The sequence below is a fragment of the Ascidia mentula genome, chromosome 5 (genome assembly GCF_947561715.1).
Source record: "Ascidia mentula chromosome 5, kaAscMent1.1, whole genome shotgun sequence".
NCBI lineage: Eukaryota > Metazoa > Chordata > Ascidiacea > Phlebobranchia > Ascidiidae > Ascidia > Ascidia mentula.
The window spans coordinates 6282282-6301431 of NC_138570.1; the positions used below are offsets into that span (position 1 = coordinate 6282282).

A 19150-nucleotide genomic window follows, 5' to 3' on the forward strand; every position below is an offset into this window, starting at 1 on the left:
CGATAGTTACGTCAGTGGCCTAACCGGGGCGGGAAGAAAGCACGGTTCAAACCAAAGCAGGAAAAAAGGTTGGCAGGAGAAAAGATGCGCTGCTCCACGAACATGAATAATGACATTTACTGCTTGCGGCGGTCCTTAAAAAAGTAGTGGAAGAGTACCAATAATACATCAGCTCAGCGTAAAAACCAGTTTGCTCGGAAACACTTAGTGGGACAGAGGTTTCCAAATTGACCATCCTCAGTTTGAGAAAGTAACTGGAAATGTTTCGAAACAAACACTTTGTAAATACGCAAGTTGGATTGTAATATTCGTGTCAGCAACTACCGAACAACGCCACCACAATAAATTAATCACAAATTCTTATTTCGTTCATTCTAGGATTTGGAAATGATGCTGTAAACCCTTTCGACTCTGTGAACTGTCATAACGTTTATTTCCATCTCCAACACATTTCCCCACATCAAGACGCAACGGTCATTTCGAGTTTAAATTTTCTTTTTGTATTCCTTAACGTTGAAAACCACATGGCAATTTAGGTGAGATTATTAAACTGCTTAATTTGTATGCTAGAAATGATTGTGTAATCATCGACGCCGAGTACCCTGATAGGAAATCATTTTTGCTCGTTTCGTAGAACATACATTTGCAAAAACAGACGCCAAAACGCTACAATTTTAAAGAAGCCTTGTTTTTTTTACCGCAATTAAATGCAAAACAACGTTTGTCGTCTTACTTAGACAGAAACTGGCGTGTCAGCGATTGTTTTCAAACCATAGTCCCACGACACGTTAAATTGGATCATTCATCTATCAAGTGAACTTGAAACTAACATTGTCGTGGTTAAACAAGCAAAATTACCACAATGTTACCGAGGAGCATCGCCTGTTGGTAATTGCAACGGTTTGAAAATTGTGTGAATCATGTACAAAAGTGGTACAAACAATCAATTTCAACTCTACTGAGAAAAGTATATTCAAAACAAACAAAAACTGTCGTTATCCACCTAAAGCTTGTGCAGCAGCTTGTAAAAGAAGGGTTGCACAGTTAAACGTTCCATCGCATTACTTCCGACAACTTTTGCGCATAAAAGCACCATTCACTTTGTCGTTCTGGTGCATTCACACAGGTTTGATAGCGTTATATTCCAATGATTTCGAGGGGTCGGCCGGGTACAAGCGCTGACACACAGTCATGATTCGTTTCAAGCCTTGAATAAATTTTCTCTGCGTCTCGTCGTTTAGAACATGAGCGATCTGCTGTGAAAAAATCTTTTCGCGACCCGTACGTGCGTGAATACCCACCATCGTTACACCAATAGGCCAGGGTGCATTGCCGATGGCCATTTGTAGGTATATGGCGCTAGCCTGCACAAAAGAGAAAATATGAGTAAAATACAGGACTTTTATGAGAAAAACAAAATAGTAATTTACTTTCACATAATCACGCTCAAGAGTGTGGCGAATAATTCCGTTCAGGTACTCCAAGATATCTTGCGCCACAGTTCTTTTCTTTAGTTTTTTGAACAGGGGCATCAGATAGGTATTTGTTTGCCGGTGTATGGTGGACTGAGTTTTCCACTGAACTGACTTTTTCTTCTCTGGTGGGAAATTCTTCAGCTCAGTCGCCCAACTTTTCATAAGAAACTGCAAACACATTTGGTTTATCATACTCTCAATAATCGTATACATGTCAGTGGATATCTTACAAGAATAGGGATGTTTTGGCTACTTGCGCTAAAAAATATTTCACCCTTATTTGCACTGGAGACAAACAGTCAACCAGTTAAAAAACACTTGTAAGGTGATATACCTGCATTGTGTCTAATATCAGACTACAATCATGATTCTCATTGCCTCTTCCAAGCGTTTTGGCTCTTTCCTGAAAAGTGAATTAGATACTCTTTATTGTATATACATATAACTTAAACTTGTACAATATATCGCAGATTTATCAGACTTATAAGTAGCTATTTTTTGTGATCTTTATTAAAACAGTTTTCTTTATGTACAAATACTCAATCAGCTATACGCTCACTTGATCTTGACAGTTTATCCCATATACAGTGGTTATTGCATATGTTAAAAAAGGAATTATTTTATACATAATTTTTCTACTAAGTTTCAACAAATTTACTAATAACTTGTACCTGCAGGGATTCCATGGTGATACCATCATCATCCTCTAATTTAATTTCAGACTGTTCCCCTCTCCGACCAGCACCTGTTTGCTGCTGTATGATATTTTCTATATTTTCCTGTTCTAGTTCATCCATTGCCGCCTGAAAAAAAACAGCAGTAAGAATTTTTGGATTTTTTTTCCTTCACTTTGCAGTAGTTCTTGGACACAATAATGTTTGAAAAAAACTAAACAGTTTGCATTGGAAATTGTGCTTTACACTTTACCTTGAAATCATTTCTCAGTCCTTTGTCAATATCTGGGGCTGTGATTTCCAGCTTACGTAACCTTTGAAATGATTCATAGTCAGTTTCACCGAACAGTCGGATTGGTTCATTCCTATCTCTCAATCTTCTTATTACCTGAGCAAACAAAAATTTGATGAAGGCATTTTAGTTGGGCATGAGTTGAAATGTATGTTTAAGATATATAGAGATTATGCTATTACTATCATGAGAATTTTGGTATAAATAATAAATTTTTTAAGACTTAAAATATAAAATACTCTGAATCACATATAAATTATGTGTGCAATAACATTTCAGTTGTATGAGAACCAGGTTGATAAAATGTGACGCCCAGATAAATCATTAATTGATAAACTAATATATATACACTATGTATGTGCAAAATGTTGACTGCTTCGAACAACCAATATTGGCCAAAATATCCTCGTAAATTACGTACTTTCAACTTTGGTATGGAAAAAATGATTTCTATCAGAAAACGAAGGAACAGCCAGGAAGACAGTTAGTGCTTAAACATTACAAGAAATATTATTGTGAAAAAATATCTATGAAATAAATTACCATATTCACCTAGTTTATATAAGCTAAGATTTTCCAGACAGGTAAATACTACTTGCAGCATCCCAATTCTGTATTTAAAGATTTCTTCACAGTTATATTACCTCTTGCCTTGACATGTTCATTGGAAGTTTGTCTTCATCAGGTCCAATAGCTGCTAACTCATCAAATTCACCACATGATGACGTAGATGCTTTTTCCTTTTCAATCCTTCTTATGTGGTGGGATTTTTCATATTCCTCCTTTTCTTTTTGTGCCAATTCTGATCGCTTAAAGTACTTTTTGCTTTGCTGCAAGATGTGACATTTAACTTTAGAAATTGAAAAATGTTTTTCCACATTTTAGATTGCTCTAAACCACATTTTACTTTCTTACCCCCATAACATTTTTTTCTTCAATATGTTTGCGTTTTCTATCCACTTCTGCTTTTAAAATGGCGGCGAAATCCATTCTTGTGAACAAAGTTAGGCCTACCTTTGCTTAACTTTTTGTCACATAACGTCAACAACACTTTTTATTACGCCAATTAACTCTCTAGCGACATCTGGCAGTGGCGCATTTAGAGAATAATGTCCACCAAAGTGGTTTAATCTGCCTTTGTCATTTGTTGATGTTGTGCTACTGGCATGAGGAAACTCCGACTCGCCTGTTCTTTCAGTCTGCCCCACCAGCAATTTGAAGTCTGAACTGCATGAGGTCACGAACCCTTGTGAGAGAACACCAAACATTGGAATCAATGAAAACCTCAACGCAAACTTGTGTTTTGTGATGTTGTGTCGGTTTTGGAATTGATTGTGATAATTACCTTTGTTACCAATATTTTTTGTGTGGTTTTAAATTGATAGTGAAACGTTTTCGCACAAGTAGCGAACACAGTGTATTATTAATATGGAATACGAACCTGAACGTTAATATTGCCATCGTTTATACGAGACATGTTTCCCCACTTACAGAAGGACAACTCAAATGTGTCTAACAATAATTATTAATAAAATGCTGTAGCCTATTGGTCTGCCCTAACATGCGTATGTATTCTTTTAATGGGCCATATTGGCTTGCTGCATTATCAATAAAATGCTGTAGCCTGTTGGCCTGTCCTAACATGCGTATCTATTCTTTTAATGGGCCATATTGGCTTGCTGCATTCATTAAATGCATTTTCGTGTGGGACTGCTGCCATTCGTTTGAGCCATCTTAAGAAAAGATTGTTAATAACTGATTGGTGTTGGATACATAGAGATTTGGAAGAACACACTAAGAACACAACATTATCATCTGTTTCATGGGAAATACACTTTTATTAAAACACAGGTATAAAAATGATAAATTTCATAACCAATTCACATGGCACAATTCACTATTGATGTAACAGGAATGACCACATGTTGGAAAGCCTCGCTACCTGTAATTTGTAAGAGGTTATTGAAGTTTGCATCTGTGTGCACAACTGGGCATGCAGCAAAACATAGCATTTCATTGATAACCATATAAACCCATTTAGACTTTTCAGATCAATTGTCAAACTATTCAACAAACGCACCTTGCAACCCTCGCTTAAAGTTATTGTGCACTAATGTTAGTGCAAATGACAACTGCAGACTGTATTACCGATTTAGCATACAGTGGATTCAATAAGTAGTACAAACAGAAAACACACAAAGGTCCCATCCGTGTAATTTTGGTGCCACGTGGGACAAATTTGGTGGCATGCGTGCCATATTGTTGCCACGTGGCCTGTGCCGTTTTTTGGTTACAACCCCTGTTGAACTTCAAGCTCACTGAAGCATTACCGAACCGTCGCTCAACTTTTTTCACTTGTTTACTGCACATTTTGCAGTGGCTCGTATCACACGCAGTTAGGATTGTTTTGTTTGTAAGTATGGCAACAACAATACGATTTCATTAAAATGTGATAATTATTTAAAAAATGGGCAATATCTCTTTTTCAAACAACTCCTTCGCCTATTTTTTCAAACTACACCTTCGCCTACAAATACATTTCGTAGGCCAATATGTAGGCCTACTGATTATTCACAGCTCTTGTTGATAATTTGGTGATTCCAATAGAATTTATACAGTTATGTTGATTTTGGAGAAGACTATATTGAATTATACACGGGACAAAGGAATCGCTAAAATGTTATTGTTTTTTTCATGTTCAACTGTCAAGTAGTATGCCTACTTGTGTGTTGAACATATAAAATCGCACAACGTTTGCGATACGCGTTCGGTAAAGTATTGTTGGTATTGAATGTACAGCATTCATGCGAGTTAAAGCGCGTCATTGAATATCAAAGAAATATGTGTTCTCCTCGCTACCGTCACGACAATTTGTCCGAAATGGAAAGGTGGGACCAACGGCTAATAACTACAACATATCTGAAGTTGGCTCGTCACACGGGAAGTTAACGCACGACCGCACAAAAAAGCACATCGTCTTGGAGCACCACACACAGAGCTAATCAGGCGCGGTGAATCTCGCAGAAGCGGACTCAAACAGGTTTTTGACTTCTCTAGGTTTTTTTATTTATTTCCCCGGAAAAAACTATAATTCAACTGCACTTTTTTGAAAGTGAGGTCCTATGCTTTTGTGTACGGTCCCGATAGGTTTATGAGCCAACGTCAAAATCATTCCAAAGCAAGTTAATTATTACCCAGCTATTAGGAACAAGGAATCAATACAATACAAAATTTAAAGGCTTGAGCGTTCATTTTCTGTATTTTAAGCGTTAGCACAGTCGGTCATTTCAACACTCAACAACATTGCAAGTTGCACACCTTCAGCAATATGAATGTTCAAAATTGCGTATCCACAAACATCCACAACACTAATGATGAATATAGCAAAGATATTTTACTGGCACAAGTTGGGGTCAAACAAATACATAGACACACTTGTCCAGACACACTAACCCTATTTTTGCATTACTCCAATTTAATAATATATATTCATATCATAACATCATAACTAGATATAATGGTTAGACCAAAACAAGAAACAACAATTTACTAGAGAAAGGCAAAAATGTGTATAGTTCCAGTGGCCTCACGTAAAAAACAACATTTTTTTAAAAGTTTTTTTTTTTAATATAAAAACAAATAAAGGTTTAACATACCTGTTAAAACTGGGGAAAAGCTACCTGCTGAATTAGGTAAAAAATCTATGTGCTTCAATCAATTTTAGATTATGCTCAAAACAATGGTCAATTAAGTGCAACAAAAGTTGTTATTTTTTGCATATTTGGTATGTTAAACTGTTTCGGTGATGTCAGCTTTGCTGGCAATTTCAGCGCGTTGAGCAAACCTACAACATAAATGTGGAAATTTTAGGAATGTTGAAGTATTTTGAAAAACTATCACTAGTATCTACCTGCAAAGTATATGCTGGGAAATAGAAGCAAGCAATAATCCGGCAACACAGAAGGAAAAAATCACATTCGTTTTAAAATCCTGAAAAATAACAGCGAATTTATTATGAATATTTATTTTGGGCACTGATAATACAGTACTACCTGTAGTAGGACCAAAAGGACTATTAGGTTTAATGGAACCCTGAAGATGTTCATTATGGTGGATCGAACTGCAAAATAGCTTAAATAAGAAATCTCAGACAATTTAGGTGCTTATTACTTAGAACTATAAAATACCAGTTTCAGGAACATAGTGCCCTCTCATTGTGGCAAAAGATGGCCAGAAAATCCCCACACAAACCTCAAAGACAAAAAAGGCAACAAGAATGATAAGCTGGTTCTACATGGAGAAAGGTGTCAGTACAAAAAGTTTGATAGATTAGTATGTTTATAGACCTCTGGTACAAGTATAGGTACAAGCAAGGAGACTGCAGAAATCATCAATACATATTTCATAAAATACTCTATTTTGTAAGTTTGGGTGAGATATTTGAACACAAAAGATCCAATCATGACAGAAACCTGCAATGAAAATACAAATTTAATGTGAAAAACATACTGGTGAATTTATTGTCGATAAAAAATACCATAAAAGATGAGAATATTAAACCATGTGGTATTGAAGTTTCTTCAGAGGTTTTTTCATTCGATGGTGTCAAAGAAGGGGTCCATTTTAAAACAAACATATACATGGAACTTTCAAAAAATGACTGTATAATGCCCAGCAGGAAGATTTTTTTATCTGTGTTCATACATAATCATTTAATTAGAACTATGTTCTATAAACAAGTGGAGAGTTTTTTCACATTTCTTACCAACCAAAAAATTTTATGATTGTTTTGCACAAAAAATTATCAAATCAGAACAATACCTTAAGTACCAACTCAACACCACAAGCACTTCCAGAAACTTTCATGTTTTGTACCTTTAAAAATGACTTTAAAAGCAGTCACAAATGAGCCCTGCATGTCTGAGTCCTGATCACCATAATTTTCATTCCACAAATATGGTAAACAAAAAAGTAAAACTGCCAAAACAAGAATAGCCACATCGAAGGGTGCAACATACCCAAACATGTCAGCTGCAACCTAACAAAACACTTTTAGCAATAGTTTTCGCAAAGAATGATATGTTATACCTGTGCCACCTGACCAGCTGCAATTGAAACAACAGAATTAAATAATGTGGCTTTAGAAAAAATGACACCAAGCAGTTCATCGTCATATTGTCTCTAAAAATAAAATAATTGGTAGTACACAAGTGTTACAAATGAAGGAAACACAATTATAATTTACCTTATGGTGCTCACATACAACCCAGGATTCAAATGCACTAAACAATATTGAAGTAGAAATGCCTCCAAGTAACCGACCAAGCAATAATATTGTAAAGTTTGGAAAATGCTGTAAAAGTGCACCAAACTTTAGTTTTGTTTCTTGACAATGTTTACAAACTTTCTACCTTTGTGGCACATGATCCCATATACAGCAGTGCAAAGAACATACAGTTAAGGCGACGTCCACTAAAAACATATATACAACACAAAGAGATGACTTACAAGTTACATGTTTAGCAAAAATAAGCTAACACAACAACACAACATTTAGGTATGTTAATAATTTAAAACTTTTGAAGTTTCAGATTAAAGTCAGTTGGTTTATTATAAACATGGAAAAATTGATTTAGGCATACATACTATTTGTCTGCAATGGCACCAGCAAAGGTTCCAAATATCATGCTAGACCCAAACCCAACAACAAAGAGAACATCAATTTCATGGGAAGTCATTCCATAGTGTTGGTAAAGTGCATAAACATATGGCCCTTGCAACCAGTCTCCACCTAACAGACACAGAACTCTTATATTTACAAAGTTACAAAAGTTTACGGAACCTTACCCATTGCAAGCAGGTAAATACAAAGGTATTTATACTGGAACCTCTGAAAACCCATATCCACCTTTGAAGTTGTGTCTGCTTGATTGGACATGTAATAAAGCAGTGCACAGACAAACAACAGAATAAAGAATGAAATCCAAAAAATATCCATTCTCCTATTTTTATAAAGTGTGCTGTCATAAAAGCATAAAACTGTTTGTTAAAAAACTGTGCTCACCACAAATACAAAAAGTTCAACTTCCTGCAGTAATTTCTGTAACAAACAAAACAACGAAGTCTAAAACCATGATAAACTTGCCGCTCATTTGCTCATGCCATCCCGTCGTTTGGCTGGTTAACCCTGGCTATAATAAATGATATGAAAACACAGACCGCTCGAAAGTCCATGTGATCACTTACGAGCAGTAGACCGTGGTTGACTCAAATTTCCAACCGTGAAACGGCTGTTGTTGCCGGCTATAATGTGGTCTAGCCGCTTTGGGCGAGAGAACTGTGATTCCCCTTATCTGCATTCATGGTGCTAAACGCCCAAAAAACGTTTTGCCCATTTCATTGCAGCCCGACATAATCATTAATACAAAAGGAAGTATTTGTTAATTACTGATTCTCGTTAACGACTGTGCAGAATATTGTTTTGCCGGAAACTTTCTGGCGCTATAACATGCAAATCCGAGTTTCTATCTGTTGTTACGTTTATTCACCGTTTCTGTTGCATTGCTATAGTTCAGACTACTCCAATTCAAACTACGTCTTTTTGTCTCAATTCGCCCAAAAAACGCAACCCTAATCTTAAAATACGCTATTGCTGTAGTTTTTTACGCAGGACGTAATTCATTTTGCCGCAGACACCATCTCATGTCACCAATAAAAAGAACCAAAAATCAAAAGATGCTTCTAATAGCGTCGGTCCAAAATGCTGTTGTAACTAAGGAACAATAATTAATTGATTTTTTTACTGACATGGACATGCGTTTTGACCAGATTTTTTGAAGCCGAGCCTTACAGAATAATAAAGCTATTAGCACGAAAGACGATTTGCTTGTAAGTTGCTCAACGTAACCGTTACGTTTATTGCACAATCGACGGATTTCTAGAAACCAGACAAAGAATCGGAGGTGAACTTTCACGTTCTTACAGTGCGCAGCACTTCGCAAGGAAGTTAATTACGTTACGCAAAATAGCCTATACAGACCAAACTTTTTCCTATGAATTTTCTGCCGATTCTCGGTGTCCATTTTCGCCATTTTCTGGCCTGTTTGAAAATGTTTATGTTGCAAAAAAAAGTTTATTGTTACTTTTGTTTCTCCAAAAAATTTCACACTTTGGCAACTGCTTGACTACCAAAAATTTGTTTTTCCTATGTTGGATTAATTAACAAACTATCACCCTATCTCAGTTAACGAACAATGATGTGTGTTTGAAAACAATCCCATGCATGTAAATATCATGAAAACGGACAATTGAAGAACATCTTGGCATTTTTATCTCAATATTTAAATATTCAAATAAAATAAGTTTTATTAAACTCCATTAACTATCTTTGGACTCTTTCATAACTCACGTATCGGCCCACCTCTTTCCTTTTGATGGGGACGCATGTCGATTTGAACAATAAAAATCTTAATTTGTCTGCAATAAAATCTTATCGCAAATTTGGGGATTTCCCTATTTTTATCTTTTTGTGAATAAATTTGTGTGATTTTTATGTTTTTTACTTCTGCAACTCATATGCCAGTATGCTTTAAATTTGTTTATTCTTTTTTTCGTTTAGTATGTTTTGTTTGATGTACGTAAACACATTTTTATTAATTTATCATGGTAACGCCAATTTTAATTTGTTTAATTTGTTCAAACCAGATGTAAAGTTTTCGCTGAGATATACGACCTAAAGCCGTTTATGAAATTATAGCTGACATATAAAACCCAAAATGATCTCCTTGTGAACAAATTTAAAACTAATAGCGCGTTGATCCATATCGGTGACGTAATAAAACGTTTCGTTTCATAAAATTTCTATGGACTTGACTGTAGATTCGCATGTTCTTGCAGCTGCCTGTGATGTCTCAAAGAACGAAAGTTTAACCGCTTAAATGTACGTAAAATTGAAGTGGTGCAAGGTTATGCGCGATCTGTACACTTATAAGAATAACTTCAGCAATTCATTGATCCGACCTCGCGACGTCAATGTTTCTGGCGTCTTAATGCTGCAGGTGAAGATTGGCTGAAAATGCATTGGTTTTAATAGCCAAAATAGTCAAAAATTTCCCCCAAAAGAAATTACTGCTGCGTTTATCGAAGCAATCCTTTCTGAACCAATGCATTTTCAGCAAATCTTCTCCTGCAACATTGTAACTTAAGTCCCATTTATGCCGAGAAACCAGAACCATTAATATTATAGTAGTCAATTACTTTTTTATCAAAAACCTTTATTTACCAAAAACATGTAGGCTATTACAGCTTGCAGACATTGTAAATTGCTTCATCTTCTGTCAATTATTGGCCTGTAATTTAAGATGTTGGCAGTAAAGGACATTGCAGATTCCCTTGGAACATCAGAAGCAGGATTAAAGCTTTTGTTAACTGTGTATTCAGGTGTGTATTTAAAAATCTGTGTTTGTGTGCAATGGTATATCAACTGAATGTGTTTAGGTTATTTTATTGCCATGATCCACCGACAGTTTCCAAGCAGGAAACAACAAAGTCTTCAATACATATTTTTTACTTTGACAAGTTTGTGCTTTTTGTATTGGAACTATGGTAGGATGAATGTGATGCTTTTCTGTTTTTTTGGATATGGCTGTCATTCTTTATTTTCCTACAGGGTGGGGATTGGTGCATTCAGCTTTGTGCATCTTTGCACAGTGGGTCATTTTTCAAATCCTCAAAGGGTCGATGCTTTCTGTAATAGTGTCATTTATCTTTCAAATGGTATGTTCTCTGCACATGTGTGTAATTTGAAATGTTATTTAAGAAAGATATATAATTATTATTTGCCTGTTATGATAGCTTAGTGTTTCTTATCCGGGTGAATACAATTTGTGCAGAATTAAATGATAGATGCAGTCAATAAAATTTTTTGTTGGTTTGGATATTCATGCTGTTTGCATTTAACATTGGCTACTGGCAGCCATTGTCCTTATTTACGTGTATTGTCCCATTTTTTTGACGTCAGAACATTTGATAAGCAATGCGGAGCCAACAAAATGAATTGTGTATAAGCTGCAGACAGATGGCCACTGTTTCGACCTAAAAGGTCTCATCAGTGCAGCTGGTGAGACTATAAGACGACTTTGCTGACCAAACGGTCAAGCAAAGACTTCCACTTTGTGGTGACTATACAATCACTGTCATCCGTTGCAAAGTTGTCTTATAGTCACACCAGCTGCACTGATGAGACCTTTTAGGTCGAAACAGTGGCCATCTGTCTGCAGCTTATACACATCAGAACATTTGTTTGCAATCTAGGGCTACTTGGTTGCTGGATATATGTTGTTGGACTCAAAAACTGATTATGAAATATCCTGGAGCATGCCTCACTGCATTCTTACATTACGACTTATAGGTATGATATAAAGTTAGCTTTTGGTCTTCATGACTTTGTAGTAGTGATTAATATATTTTGCATTTACTTACTTTTACAGGTCTAGCATATGATGTTTATGATGGGCATCGCAACAAGGCAAGCTTTTTCACTCTTTACTTTCAAGAAATAAAGTCATATTTATGTGGTGTGGTTATAGGACAAATTGTCAACAGACCAAGTGGAGAGAGCAGTTCCTGATATTCCTTCCTTACTTGAAATTACTGGATTTTCTTATTTTTATGCAGGGTACATGGTTGGGCCACAGGTAAATCAATGCTATGACATTCATTTATTGCCATTAGATGTTAGTTTTATTTATTATTAGTTTCCTCTGCGAAGATTTCGGGCAATGATGAACGGTGAACTGACAGACAATCCAGGACATAAACCCAACAGGTATAACTTTTTGTGACACGACAAATTGTCCTCCTTGTCATTGCTTTTGAAACCCTTGAATTTCAGTTTCATGTTGCCATTATTTATCAATACTTACATGCTTCTTTGGTATTTAAGTTGTGAGCTCATGTTTAAAATAGACCCTCTGTTCCTTTATTGGTCTCATTGCGCCCTCTTCGAAAACTTAAATTACAACTAATAACAACTGGATGTACTCAAATTTTTGCAAAACTCTGTATATTTTAGCATTATTCCTGGATTAAGAAGAGGGGCATCAGGTACAGTCATGCTTGGAGTTCAAACCTATCTTGCTGGAATGTTTAATCCCCAGTTTTACTTGACTACACAATTCCAAGTAGGTTCTAAGCTTAATTTCCCGTGTATTTAAATGTAAAATTTGTATGGTGGATCATTTTCCATTGTGGTTATTGTGTCTATAGAGCTCACCATTTCTCTACAAGTTTGGCTATGTGGCCATAATCGGTCAAGTGACACTCCTGCAGTATGTATGCATATGGATGATAAACGTTAGTATCAGTTGTTTGGTGTTTTATTATCACCTACCAGAAATATTGTTGATTCACAGGAAGGCTCCTGTATTTTGTGTGGACTGGGTTACAGAAAGGATGAGAAATCAGGCAAAGTTAAGTGGGATGCAGTGAGAAATGTAACTTTACACAAGTTCTTGCTTGCCTGCAGTTTCCAAGATGTCATCGACTCTTTCAATATCAACACCAATGGTTGGGTGCTGCGGTAAGCATTTCCATAGAATGCTGTGTCCATATTTTCTTGTCAGCAAACTAATATGCAAATCTGAACACACAAATTAAGGACGCATCTGTACAAGTTTGTAACCAATTTGTTTAAGGTTATCAAACCAACCTTTCTTTTGTCATTGGCTAAAATTAGTTTTACCTCTTTCTGTTATTTGTAAAATATTTGTAATCCTTTACATTGACCTTTAATAAACCCCTTCCTTGCTCACTATCAAATGTGTGCTGCAGTTACGTATTCAAGCGACTACGTTTCGTTGGAATTCGTGCAGTCTCACAAGGTGCCACCCTCCTTTTTCTTGCTATATGGCACGGCTGCCACTCCGGTTATTTTACCGCTTTTGCTTACGAGTTTATGCTCATGTCCGTCGAAAAACCGGTAAGAGTCTTTTTGTGTGTTGAATGTAAGATGGGGTGGGCAAATTTTTTTTCTTCATAAATCAAAGCTAAATATTTAGCTGCTCGTTCCAGTTCGCGAGGAACCGATTTATTGACAATAAGTTTACAAATTATAAGTTGAAGGCAGATAGGCAGAGATTGTTGTACAAAGAAACAAGCCTCGTGACGATGGTAAATACTACCATGGTATGAATTTCTTGCGATGAGTAACAATTTATCAAAATAATAACAAATAACAGTTCACGAAATGCGTGCCACCACAAGCGGAAACGTACTAACACTCATCACGTGTTTCTGGTAAACCGAACATGTTTTGAAATCATAGCACAATAATAAAAATATAACACTCAGTGGCGTTAATAGTTCAAAATCTGCATTGTCACAATCACAAAGGTTACAACCCTTCTTCATGCAGTTGACAGCCTTGCTGAGGGAATCGAGTTTGGTCCAAAGTCTACGGGCAAACCCCATGCTTTCTTGGATCCCGAAGACGATCGGGTTCATATACCTCCATTTGTTGCTAGGATATGCCCTCATTGACTTTAGCCTCCTAAAGAGCCATCGCTATTTACCGGTAAGTTTTGTGTAACCTGCTGTAAATGGTTTTTAGTGCCTATTTTGGATTTTTGTTTGGAAAACGTGCTACAATAATACTTCGCATGTGTTGTAACCTCTGTCAAAACGAACACACCCTAGAAGCGTTCCTTATACAATCCAAACATCCGAACTAGCAAAAATAATATAGGCGTGCACTAAACTTCAAAATCAACCAAACAAAATTTCAATAATTTTACATCTTAAAAATTAATGTTTGTAGTATGAATGGGGACCTTTTGCCATCGGTACAAAACTTACAGCAAACGGTTGATTTATTAATGAGCCCACGCCTCTCAGCAGCCAATATATTGATTCAGTTGTGTATTACCATTTGCTGCAAGTTTTGTACCGATGGCAATATGTTGTTATATGCAAAAATGCCATTTAAATTTTTCATGAATATTTTCGTTTTAGGTTTACATTTCGATTTCGTTCTATGGCCACGTGTTTTACATGACCCTGTGGATTCTGCTTAAAATATACAACTTTGCTGCAAAGTCGAAGTCGAAAGCTGCTTGATCTTCTTGGGAAACAAACCACCATGTTTTTATTCTTCATTGTTAAGTTGATCGTAACAAACACACAAGTTCCAATTTTTGTGGTTTGTGCATTGTTTAAGCTGCTTGGTGACCATGCAGCACAGCAGTATCCTCCCAATGTGTTTTGAACAAGCAATTGTTTCATTTTAGCGGGTCACGTTCATAGCTGTGGTGCTACATATATTGCATTCAGAGAACGTAAATTGCTTTCGTTGACTTTGCTGCTGACTTCTGTGATTTCTATGTTGTACTGCTATATGATGATTGATTGTTTGGGGTAATGTCCGCTGTGCGAATCATATATTAAACAGACTTGCAAAAAGTGATAGTGCCACGATCCCAAGACCAAAGTTGTCAGTGGAAGATCTATGATTTATACAAACATTTCTATATACTTAAACAGACTTGTGTGCGTTACAGTCTAATTCGATGTGTGCTTTTGTCATCTTGCGACAATGGAGGAAAATAGTCGTCTTGAACAAACGGAACTTGTAAATGTATCACTTAATTTTGATTAATTGGTTGCGTAAGTGTTTTTGCTCACGGTTAAAAACGTTGTAAAATTTAAACCACAAATCCATAGTTTTAGCTGGACCACCTAAGGCAGGTTTTTTAATTTCGTTTTGATAAAATTTACATTGTTTTCTGAACATTGAAACTCTTTGTGGACGAGATCTGTTCTAAGGTCCGCCGCTGTATGGCGTAGTTGAGCAATTTTAGAATGCGTGTGCAGGGCAAGGTCTGATGACAGCATTGGTCAAGCGCCCGACCCATATATCAAGACGAAAACCTGACCGGGATTCGTGCCCAGGTTATCCTGCGCGTCTTTGCTCTGAAACATCGTAACTTGTTGCTACCTCATCTACGAGTGGCGACCGACATCCGGCTCAACAGTTGTATGGATTGTTGAACTTGTTTTTGAAATCATCTGTATTTATCCCGTCGTAATGGCAAGTACAATTACGCCGTAAACGAGTACAATGAACTGACGAGAACCGAACAGCTTTGAACCGTAGGCGGTTGTCGAAAAGCTATTGCAAATATACAGACAAAAAAAAAAACACTCGTTTCGGAACTGGCGCTTTTAAGTCTCATTACGGAACATGACCCCGAAGCATAGACCTTATGCAGTCGCACGCGACCGACCGGGAAAGATTTTACCCGCTGTCCTCGACCGCACAGCGAACTTTTACCCGAACCGCCGGGCGTCAATCAGGTTTTTCGCGGAAGCTCTACTCAGACGTACCGCCGCTCCACCCATGGCTGCCCGCAGACTTAATTTCAAGTAACAATTACCGGCGTTGAACACGACCAGTGCGGTCGGTATCCTTTAAGTAGTTCGAAATACAGAGGATTAGATTTCCATAAATACACACCGCGCTATGAAGGCAGTTCGCATCCACCGACAAACAAGCAAAAACACGACCCCTTTGCAATTCGAGTTTCCCGGCCTCAGCGAGTTCCGCTCGATGATTCAGTTCCAGCGAAACTTCAATAAAATGTTTTTTCCACTTCTCGTCACCTACTTCAGAGCAAACCCGAGGTCCGGGTGCAATAATGAAGACTCCAGCACGTGTTTGAACACAACCGCTACTGATTTTAATGCTTGGAGAATGTCAATAGTGTATAATTACGATAGGATTAGAAAACTTACAAACACATATTTTTGGTTCCTAAATTACATAAATTGAATTTGATTGTGGGTCATATTTAAAGTTATGACTTTTGTACACGGTTTTAATAATCTACATTACATTTTGTTTATTTCATAAAAAAAATTAATCTTTGGGTAAATTTTTGGAACGGCCAGATATGGCGTTGGAATTAATTGAGAACTCGTGTTTATTGCTATGTGAAAAATCCCAAACGGAACAACGCATCATATACTGACAGTGACATTGCCGGGCCCGTTTCCGGCAGAGTATACGCCCTTACAATGGTTTATGGTGGCCATAAGACCCAGTTTAAAAGGCGCGCGCGCTTCCACGGGTGGCGCAAAGCGGCCAGGGTACAACAAGTTAATAATCCGCCGACTTAAAGCGACAATGGGCAGCAACGTCGGCGCACACGGCGTTTTATTGCAGCGCAAACATATCCCGCCACGTCCCGAGCACGCGAACTGGTGCAACCAATTGAACGTCACAGCGCCCAACGCTTGTGCAGTTCATATATTCCTCCCATGGGAGCCAATAGTTCTTTGAAGTGCGATAGAAGATCTCAGCAAGCGGGACGTTAAGTTTTTGAGTTCATCAAAGCGATGAAATGCGAACTAAAATTGAGTCACATGAGTTTCATTGAATTGTTCTGTCACGTCACTTGCCACAGTGACCAATGATGGTTTGTCGTCAGCCGAATCGTATACCGCACTCGTTCAATCCTCTTTTGTGGTGCGCAACTGTTGCACGACGTATAAATCAGTATACCACAAATTGGGTAAATGCGAACCTTTAAAACCGTCATAATTCGTGCAAGCAAGTATTTTCACTGTGGCAAATTATCTCGATCATTAATTATAGAATTGCCGCTCCCTTGTATTTTTCCTTCAGTAATACACAAATCTCACAAATTTTCCTTTACAAGACAAACAACAGGCCACTTGACATGCTCGAAATATTTGCGAGAAAATCACGTGCGCCGGGCACTTCTGTCTGTTACCGTGTGCACGCTTCACGCGAGCGAACAAATACAAGCATTATTTATAGATGATTCGGGCGTGGTTTGGTTTTACAGAGAATTGCATCTGACAAACACGTGATATTTTTCTTGTTGTTTTCAACTAACCTGAGGTTAGATTTCCTGGGACTGTTTGACATGTTTTTCATCAAATTTGAACCAAAGGTTTAAAACTCTATTTTTTGTCAAAAACAGTCCGTTTGTATTTAGATTTGTAGCAATTCGGTTGTTTTCATGGACTTCTTTCCAAGTTTTCAGGGGATGATTTCATTTCCTCGCGGTACAAGTATGACGGTGCACATGTAACACAGTGGTAGGGATCCCCACTGTCGCGACATGCTTTTTAAAAGTAATTCGCAACGCTTTCATGTGAGGGATAATTGTTTGTTTCGGCATACCAACAACTCATATCCACCCCCTTTGAACCCTGTGACACGGGCGCGACTCTGTAACGACCAATTTCTGTCAAGAAAACAAGGGTGCCGAAACACCCAATAAGGTGTTGTTCGAGGACGACCTTGAATTAAATTAAATAGCTGTGCGGGATAGTTATTTTGGGGTTTGAGCACCAAAACGGCAACACGAATCGAAAGGAAGATATTTACTGTCTCTCAAAATTTGTGGACAGTAAAATCTGCTGTAAAATATAGGTGTGTGCGTCTAATCCTGCCCCACTGCATGTGTGCAGGTCGTAAAAATGAAGAAAACAGGATGCAAAGCGCTTTCGCGCGTCGTAAAAGAAGACAGCCGCGCGTCATACTCGTTGCCGATTGACGCACCGTGTACCGACCTTTTGACCCAACCGCGTCGATGCCCCTCCGAGTTCATCGATAAACTTTCCCGTCTGCCTTTAACATTTAATGTTGTAGCAGGATTACAAGAGCCATATTTTCCCCACCTTTTTGTACAGCGGAGTAAACAAATTTGTATTCTGTAAGATATTACGTTTGCCGACACCATGTATGGATCCTGTCCAGTAGTAAGCAATTAGTTCAAATTTTGTCACTATATGCTTTTCCACAGCATCATGTGTTCACAGTTAAGGGTTTAAGATTACCTATTTCAGTGGTTATTGACAGGGTTAATGGTTCGGCCCAGTGTGAATTATATAAACAATGCCTAACCGAGGGCTAGATCCCTGTGCAGCTATTAAGCAAGTCCTACATATGAGCTATTATTTGAATTACCCTTTTTATCAATAATATTTTTCCGTATTTTTCGAATTGTGACAATTGGCATTTCCTCCATAAAATGGTCATACAGATTTTACTTTTATCATATATACGCAAAACCAGATAACGGCTTCAATACCTTTCCTTTTAAATAAACCAAAGGAAGTGTATTGACACTTTTAGAAAAAAATCATAAACGGTCTTATTTTGACATTACAAATTCATGTTGTTGTTACAATTGCTTCTCGTGATCTATACAAATATATATTACCACACCAACGTTTCTCCATACATTATGTAAGCATGCATATTTGGAATAAACGCCATTTTGTTTGCTTTGTCAGTGACTGCTGGTATAAATATTTTTCGGCATCCAGCGTAATGCAAATTCACTCCTGGTAACAGACAGGTACCTCAAATAGGCACAAATTTCAACTTTTGAGTGCAAATTATGACAGATAACCTGGGTATTCACATTCAAGTACAAAGTCGTACATATTTGGTGCTTAAAATATATGTTGGTCAATATAGGCTTGAAACAATATACTTTTAAACATACCCCCAAAATTACGTGAGCAAAATCCAGAAGTAAACATCGCGCAAATTTGTTTACGTCCTTCACTTGTGTTCTTGCCCCTCTAGCTCCAGACAACCGACAAGACCACAAAGGGGTCCTCGTGAAGCGACAGCAGAGTGCAAACGAAAGCACCGCCGCGGGTACGCGCGTCGT

The 19150-nt window shown here is 37.4% G+C and overlaps 3 protein-coding genes across 4 annotated transcripts; 1 reads left to right on the forward strand and 2 right to left on the reverse strand.

Annotated features, from left to right (window-relative positions):
• Positions 1 to 41: 41 nt before the first annotated feature.
• LOC145903871 (pre-mRNA-splicing factor 18-like) lies at positions 42 to 3497 on the reverse strand. The gene is made up of 7 exons (XM_082992048.1): positions 3357 to 3497; positions 3086 to 3271; positions 2403 to 2537; positions 2147 to 2278; positions 1810 to 1878; positions 1431 to 1643; positions 42 to 1364 (listed from the first exon to the last, which is right to left on the reverse strand). The coding sequence occupies exons 1-7, from the start codon at positions 3429 to 3431 to the stop codon at positions 1119 to 1121; spliced, it is 1056 nt and encodes a 351-aa protein (XP_082848174.1). The 5' UTR covers positions 3432 to 3497; the 3' UTR covers positions 42 to 1118.
• Positions 3498 to 4333: 836 nt separating this feature from the next.
• Positions 4334 to 8583, reverse strand: LOC145902509 (solute carrier family 61 member 1-like). Of its 2 annotated transcripts, XM_082990513.1 has the most exons (13): positions 8506 to 8583; positions 8289 to 8443; positions 8088 to 8232; positions 7853 to 7913; positions 7687 to 7794; positions 7530 to 7622; positions 7317 to 7479; positions 6979 to 7133; positions 6788 to 6913; positions 6629 to 6731; positions 6494 to 6561; positions 6352 to 6431; positions 4334 to 6285 (listed from the first exon to the last, which is right to left on the reverse strand). In XM_082990513.1, the coding sequence occupies exons 2-13, from the start codon at positions 8437 to 8439 to the stop codon at positions 6231 to 6233; spliced, it is 1308 nt and encodes a 435-aa protein (XP_082846639.1). In that variant the 5' UTR covers positions 8440 to 8443; positions 8506 to 8583; the 3' UTR covers positions 4334 to 6230. The 2 variants fall into 2 exon arrangements, with proteins under 2 accessions (XP_082846639.1, XP_082846638.1); XM_082990512.1 differs by lacking the exon at positions 8506 to 8583 and having other exon boundaries at positions 8289 to 8475.
• A 2131-nt stretch (positions 8584 to 10714) lies between these two features.
• LOC145902310 (lysophospholipid acyltransferase 5-like) lies at positions 10715 to 14891 on the forward strand. Its single transcript, XM_082990237.1, has 13 exons — positions 10715 to 10880; positions 10938 to 11045; positions 11110 to 11216; positions 11754 to 11850; positions 11930 to 11967; positions 12029 to 12136; positions 12197 to 12267; positions 12514 to 12622; positions 12708 to 12794; positions 12854 to 13020; positions 13272 to 13419; positions 13855 to 14013; positions 14451 to 14891. The coding sequence occupies exons 1-13, from the start codon at positions 10802 to 10804 to the stop codon at positions 14553 to 14555; spliced, it is 1383 nt and encodes a 460-aa protein (XP_082846363.1). The 5' UTR covers positions 10715 to 10801; the 3' UTR covers positions 14556 to 14891.
• Positions 14892 to 19150: the final 4259 nt, after the last annotated feature.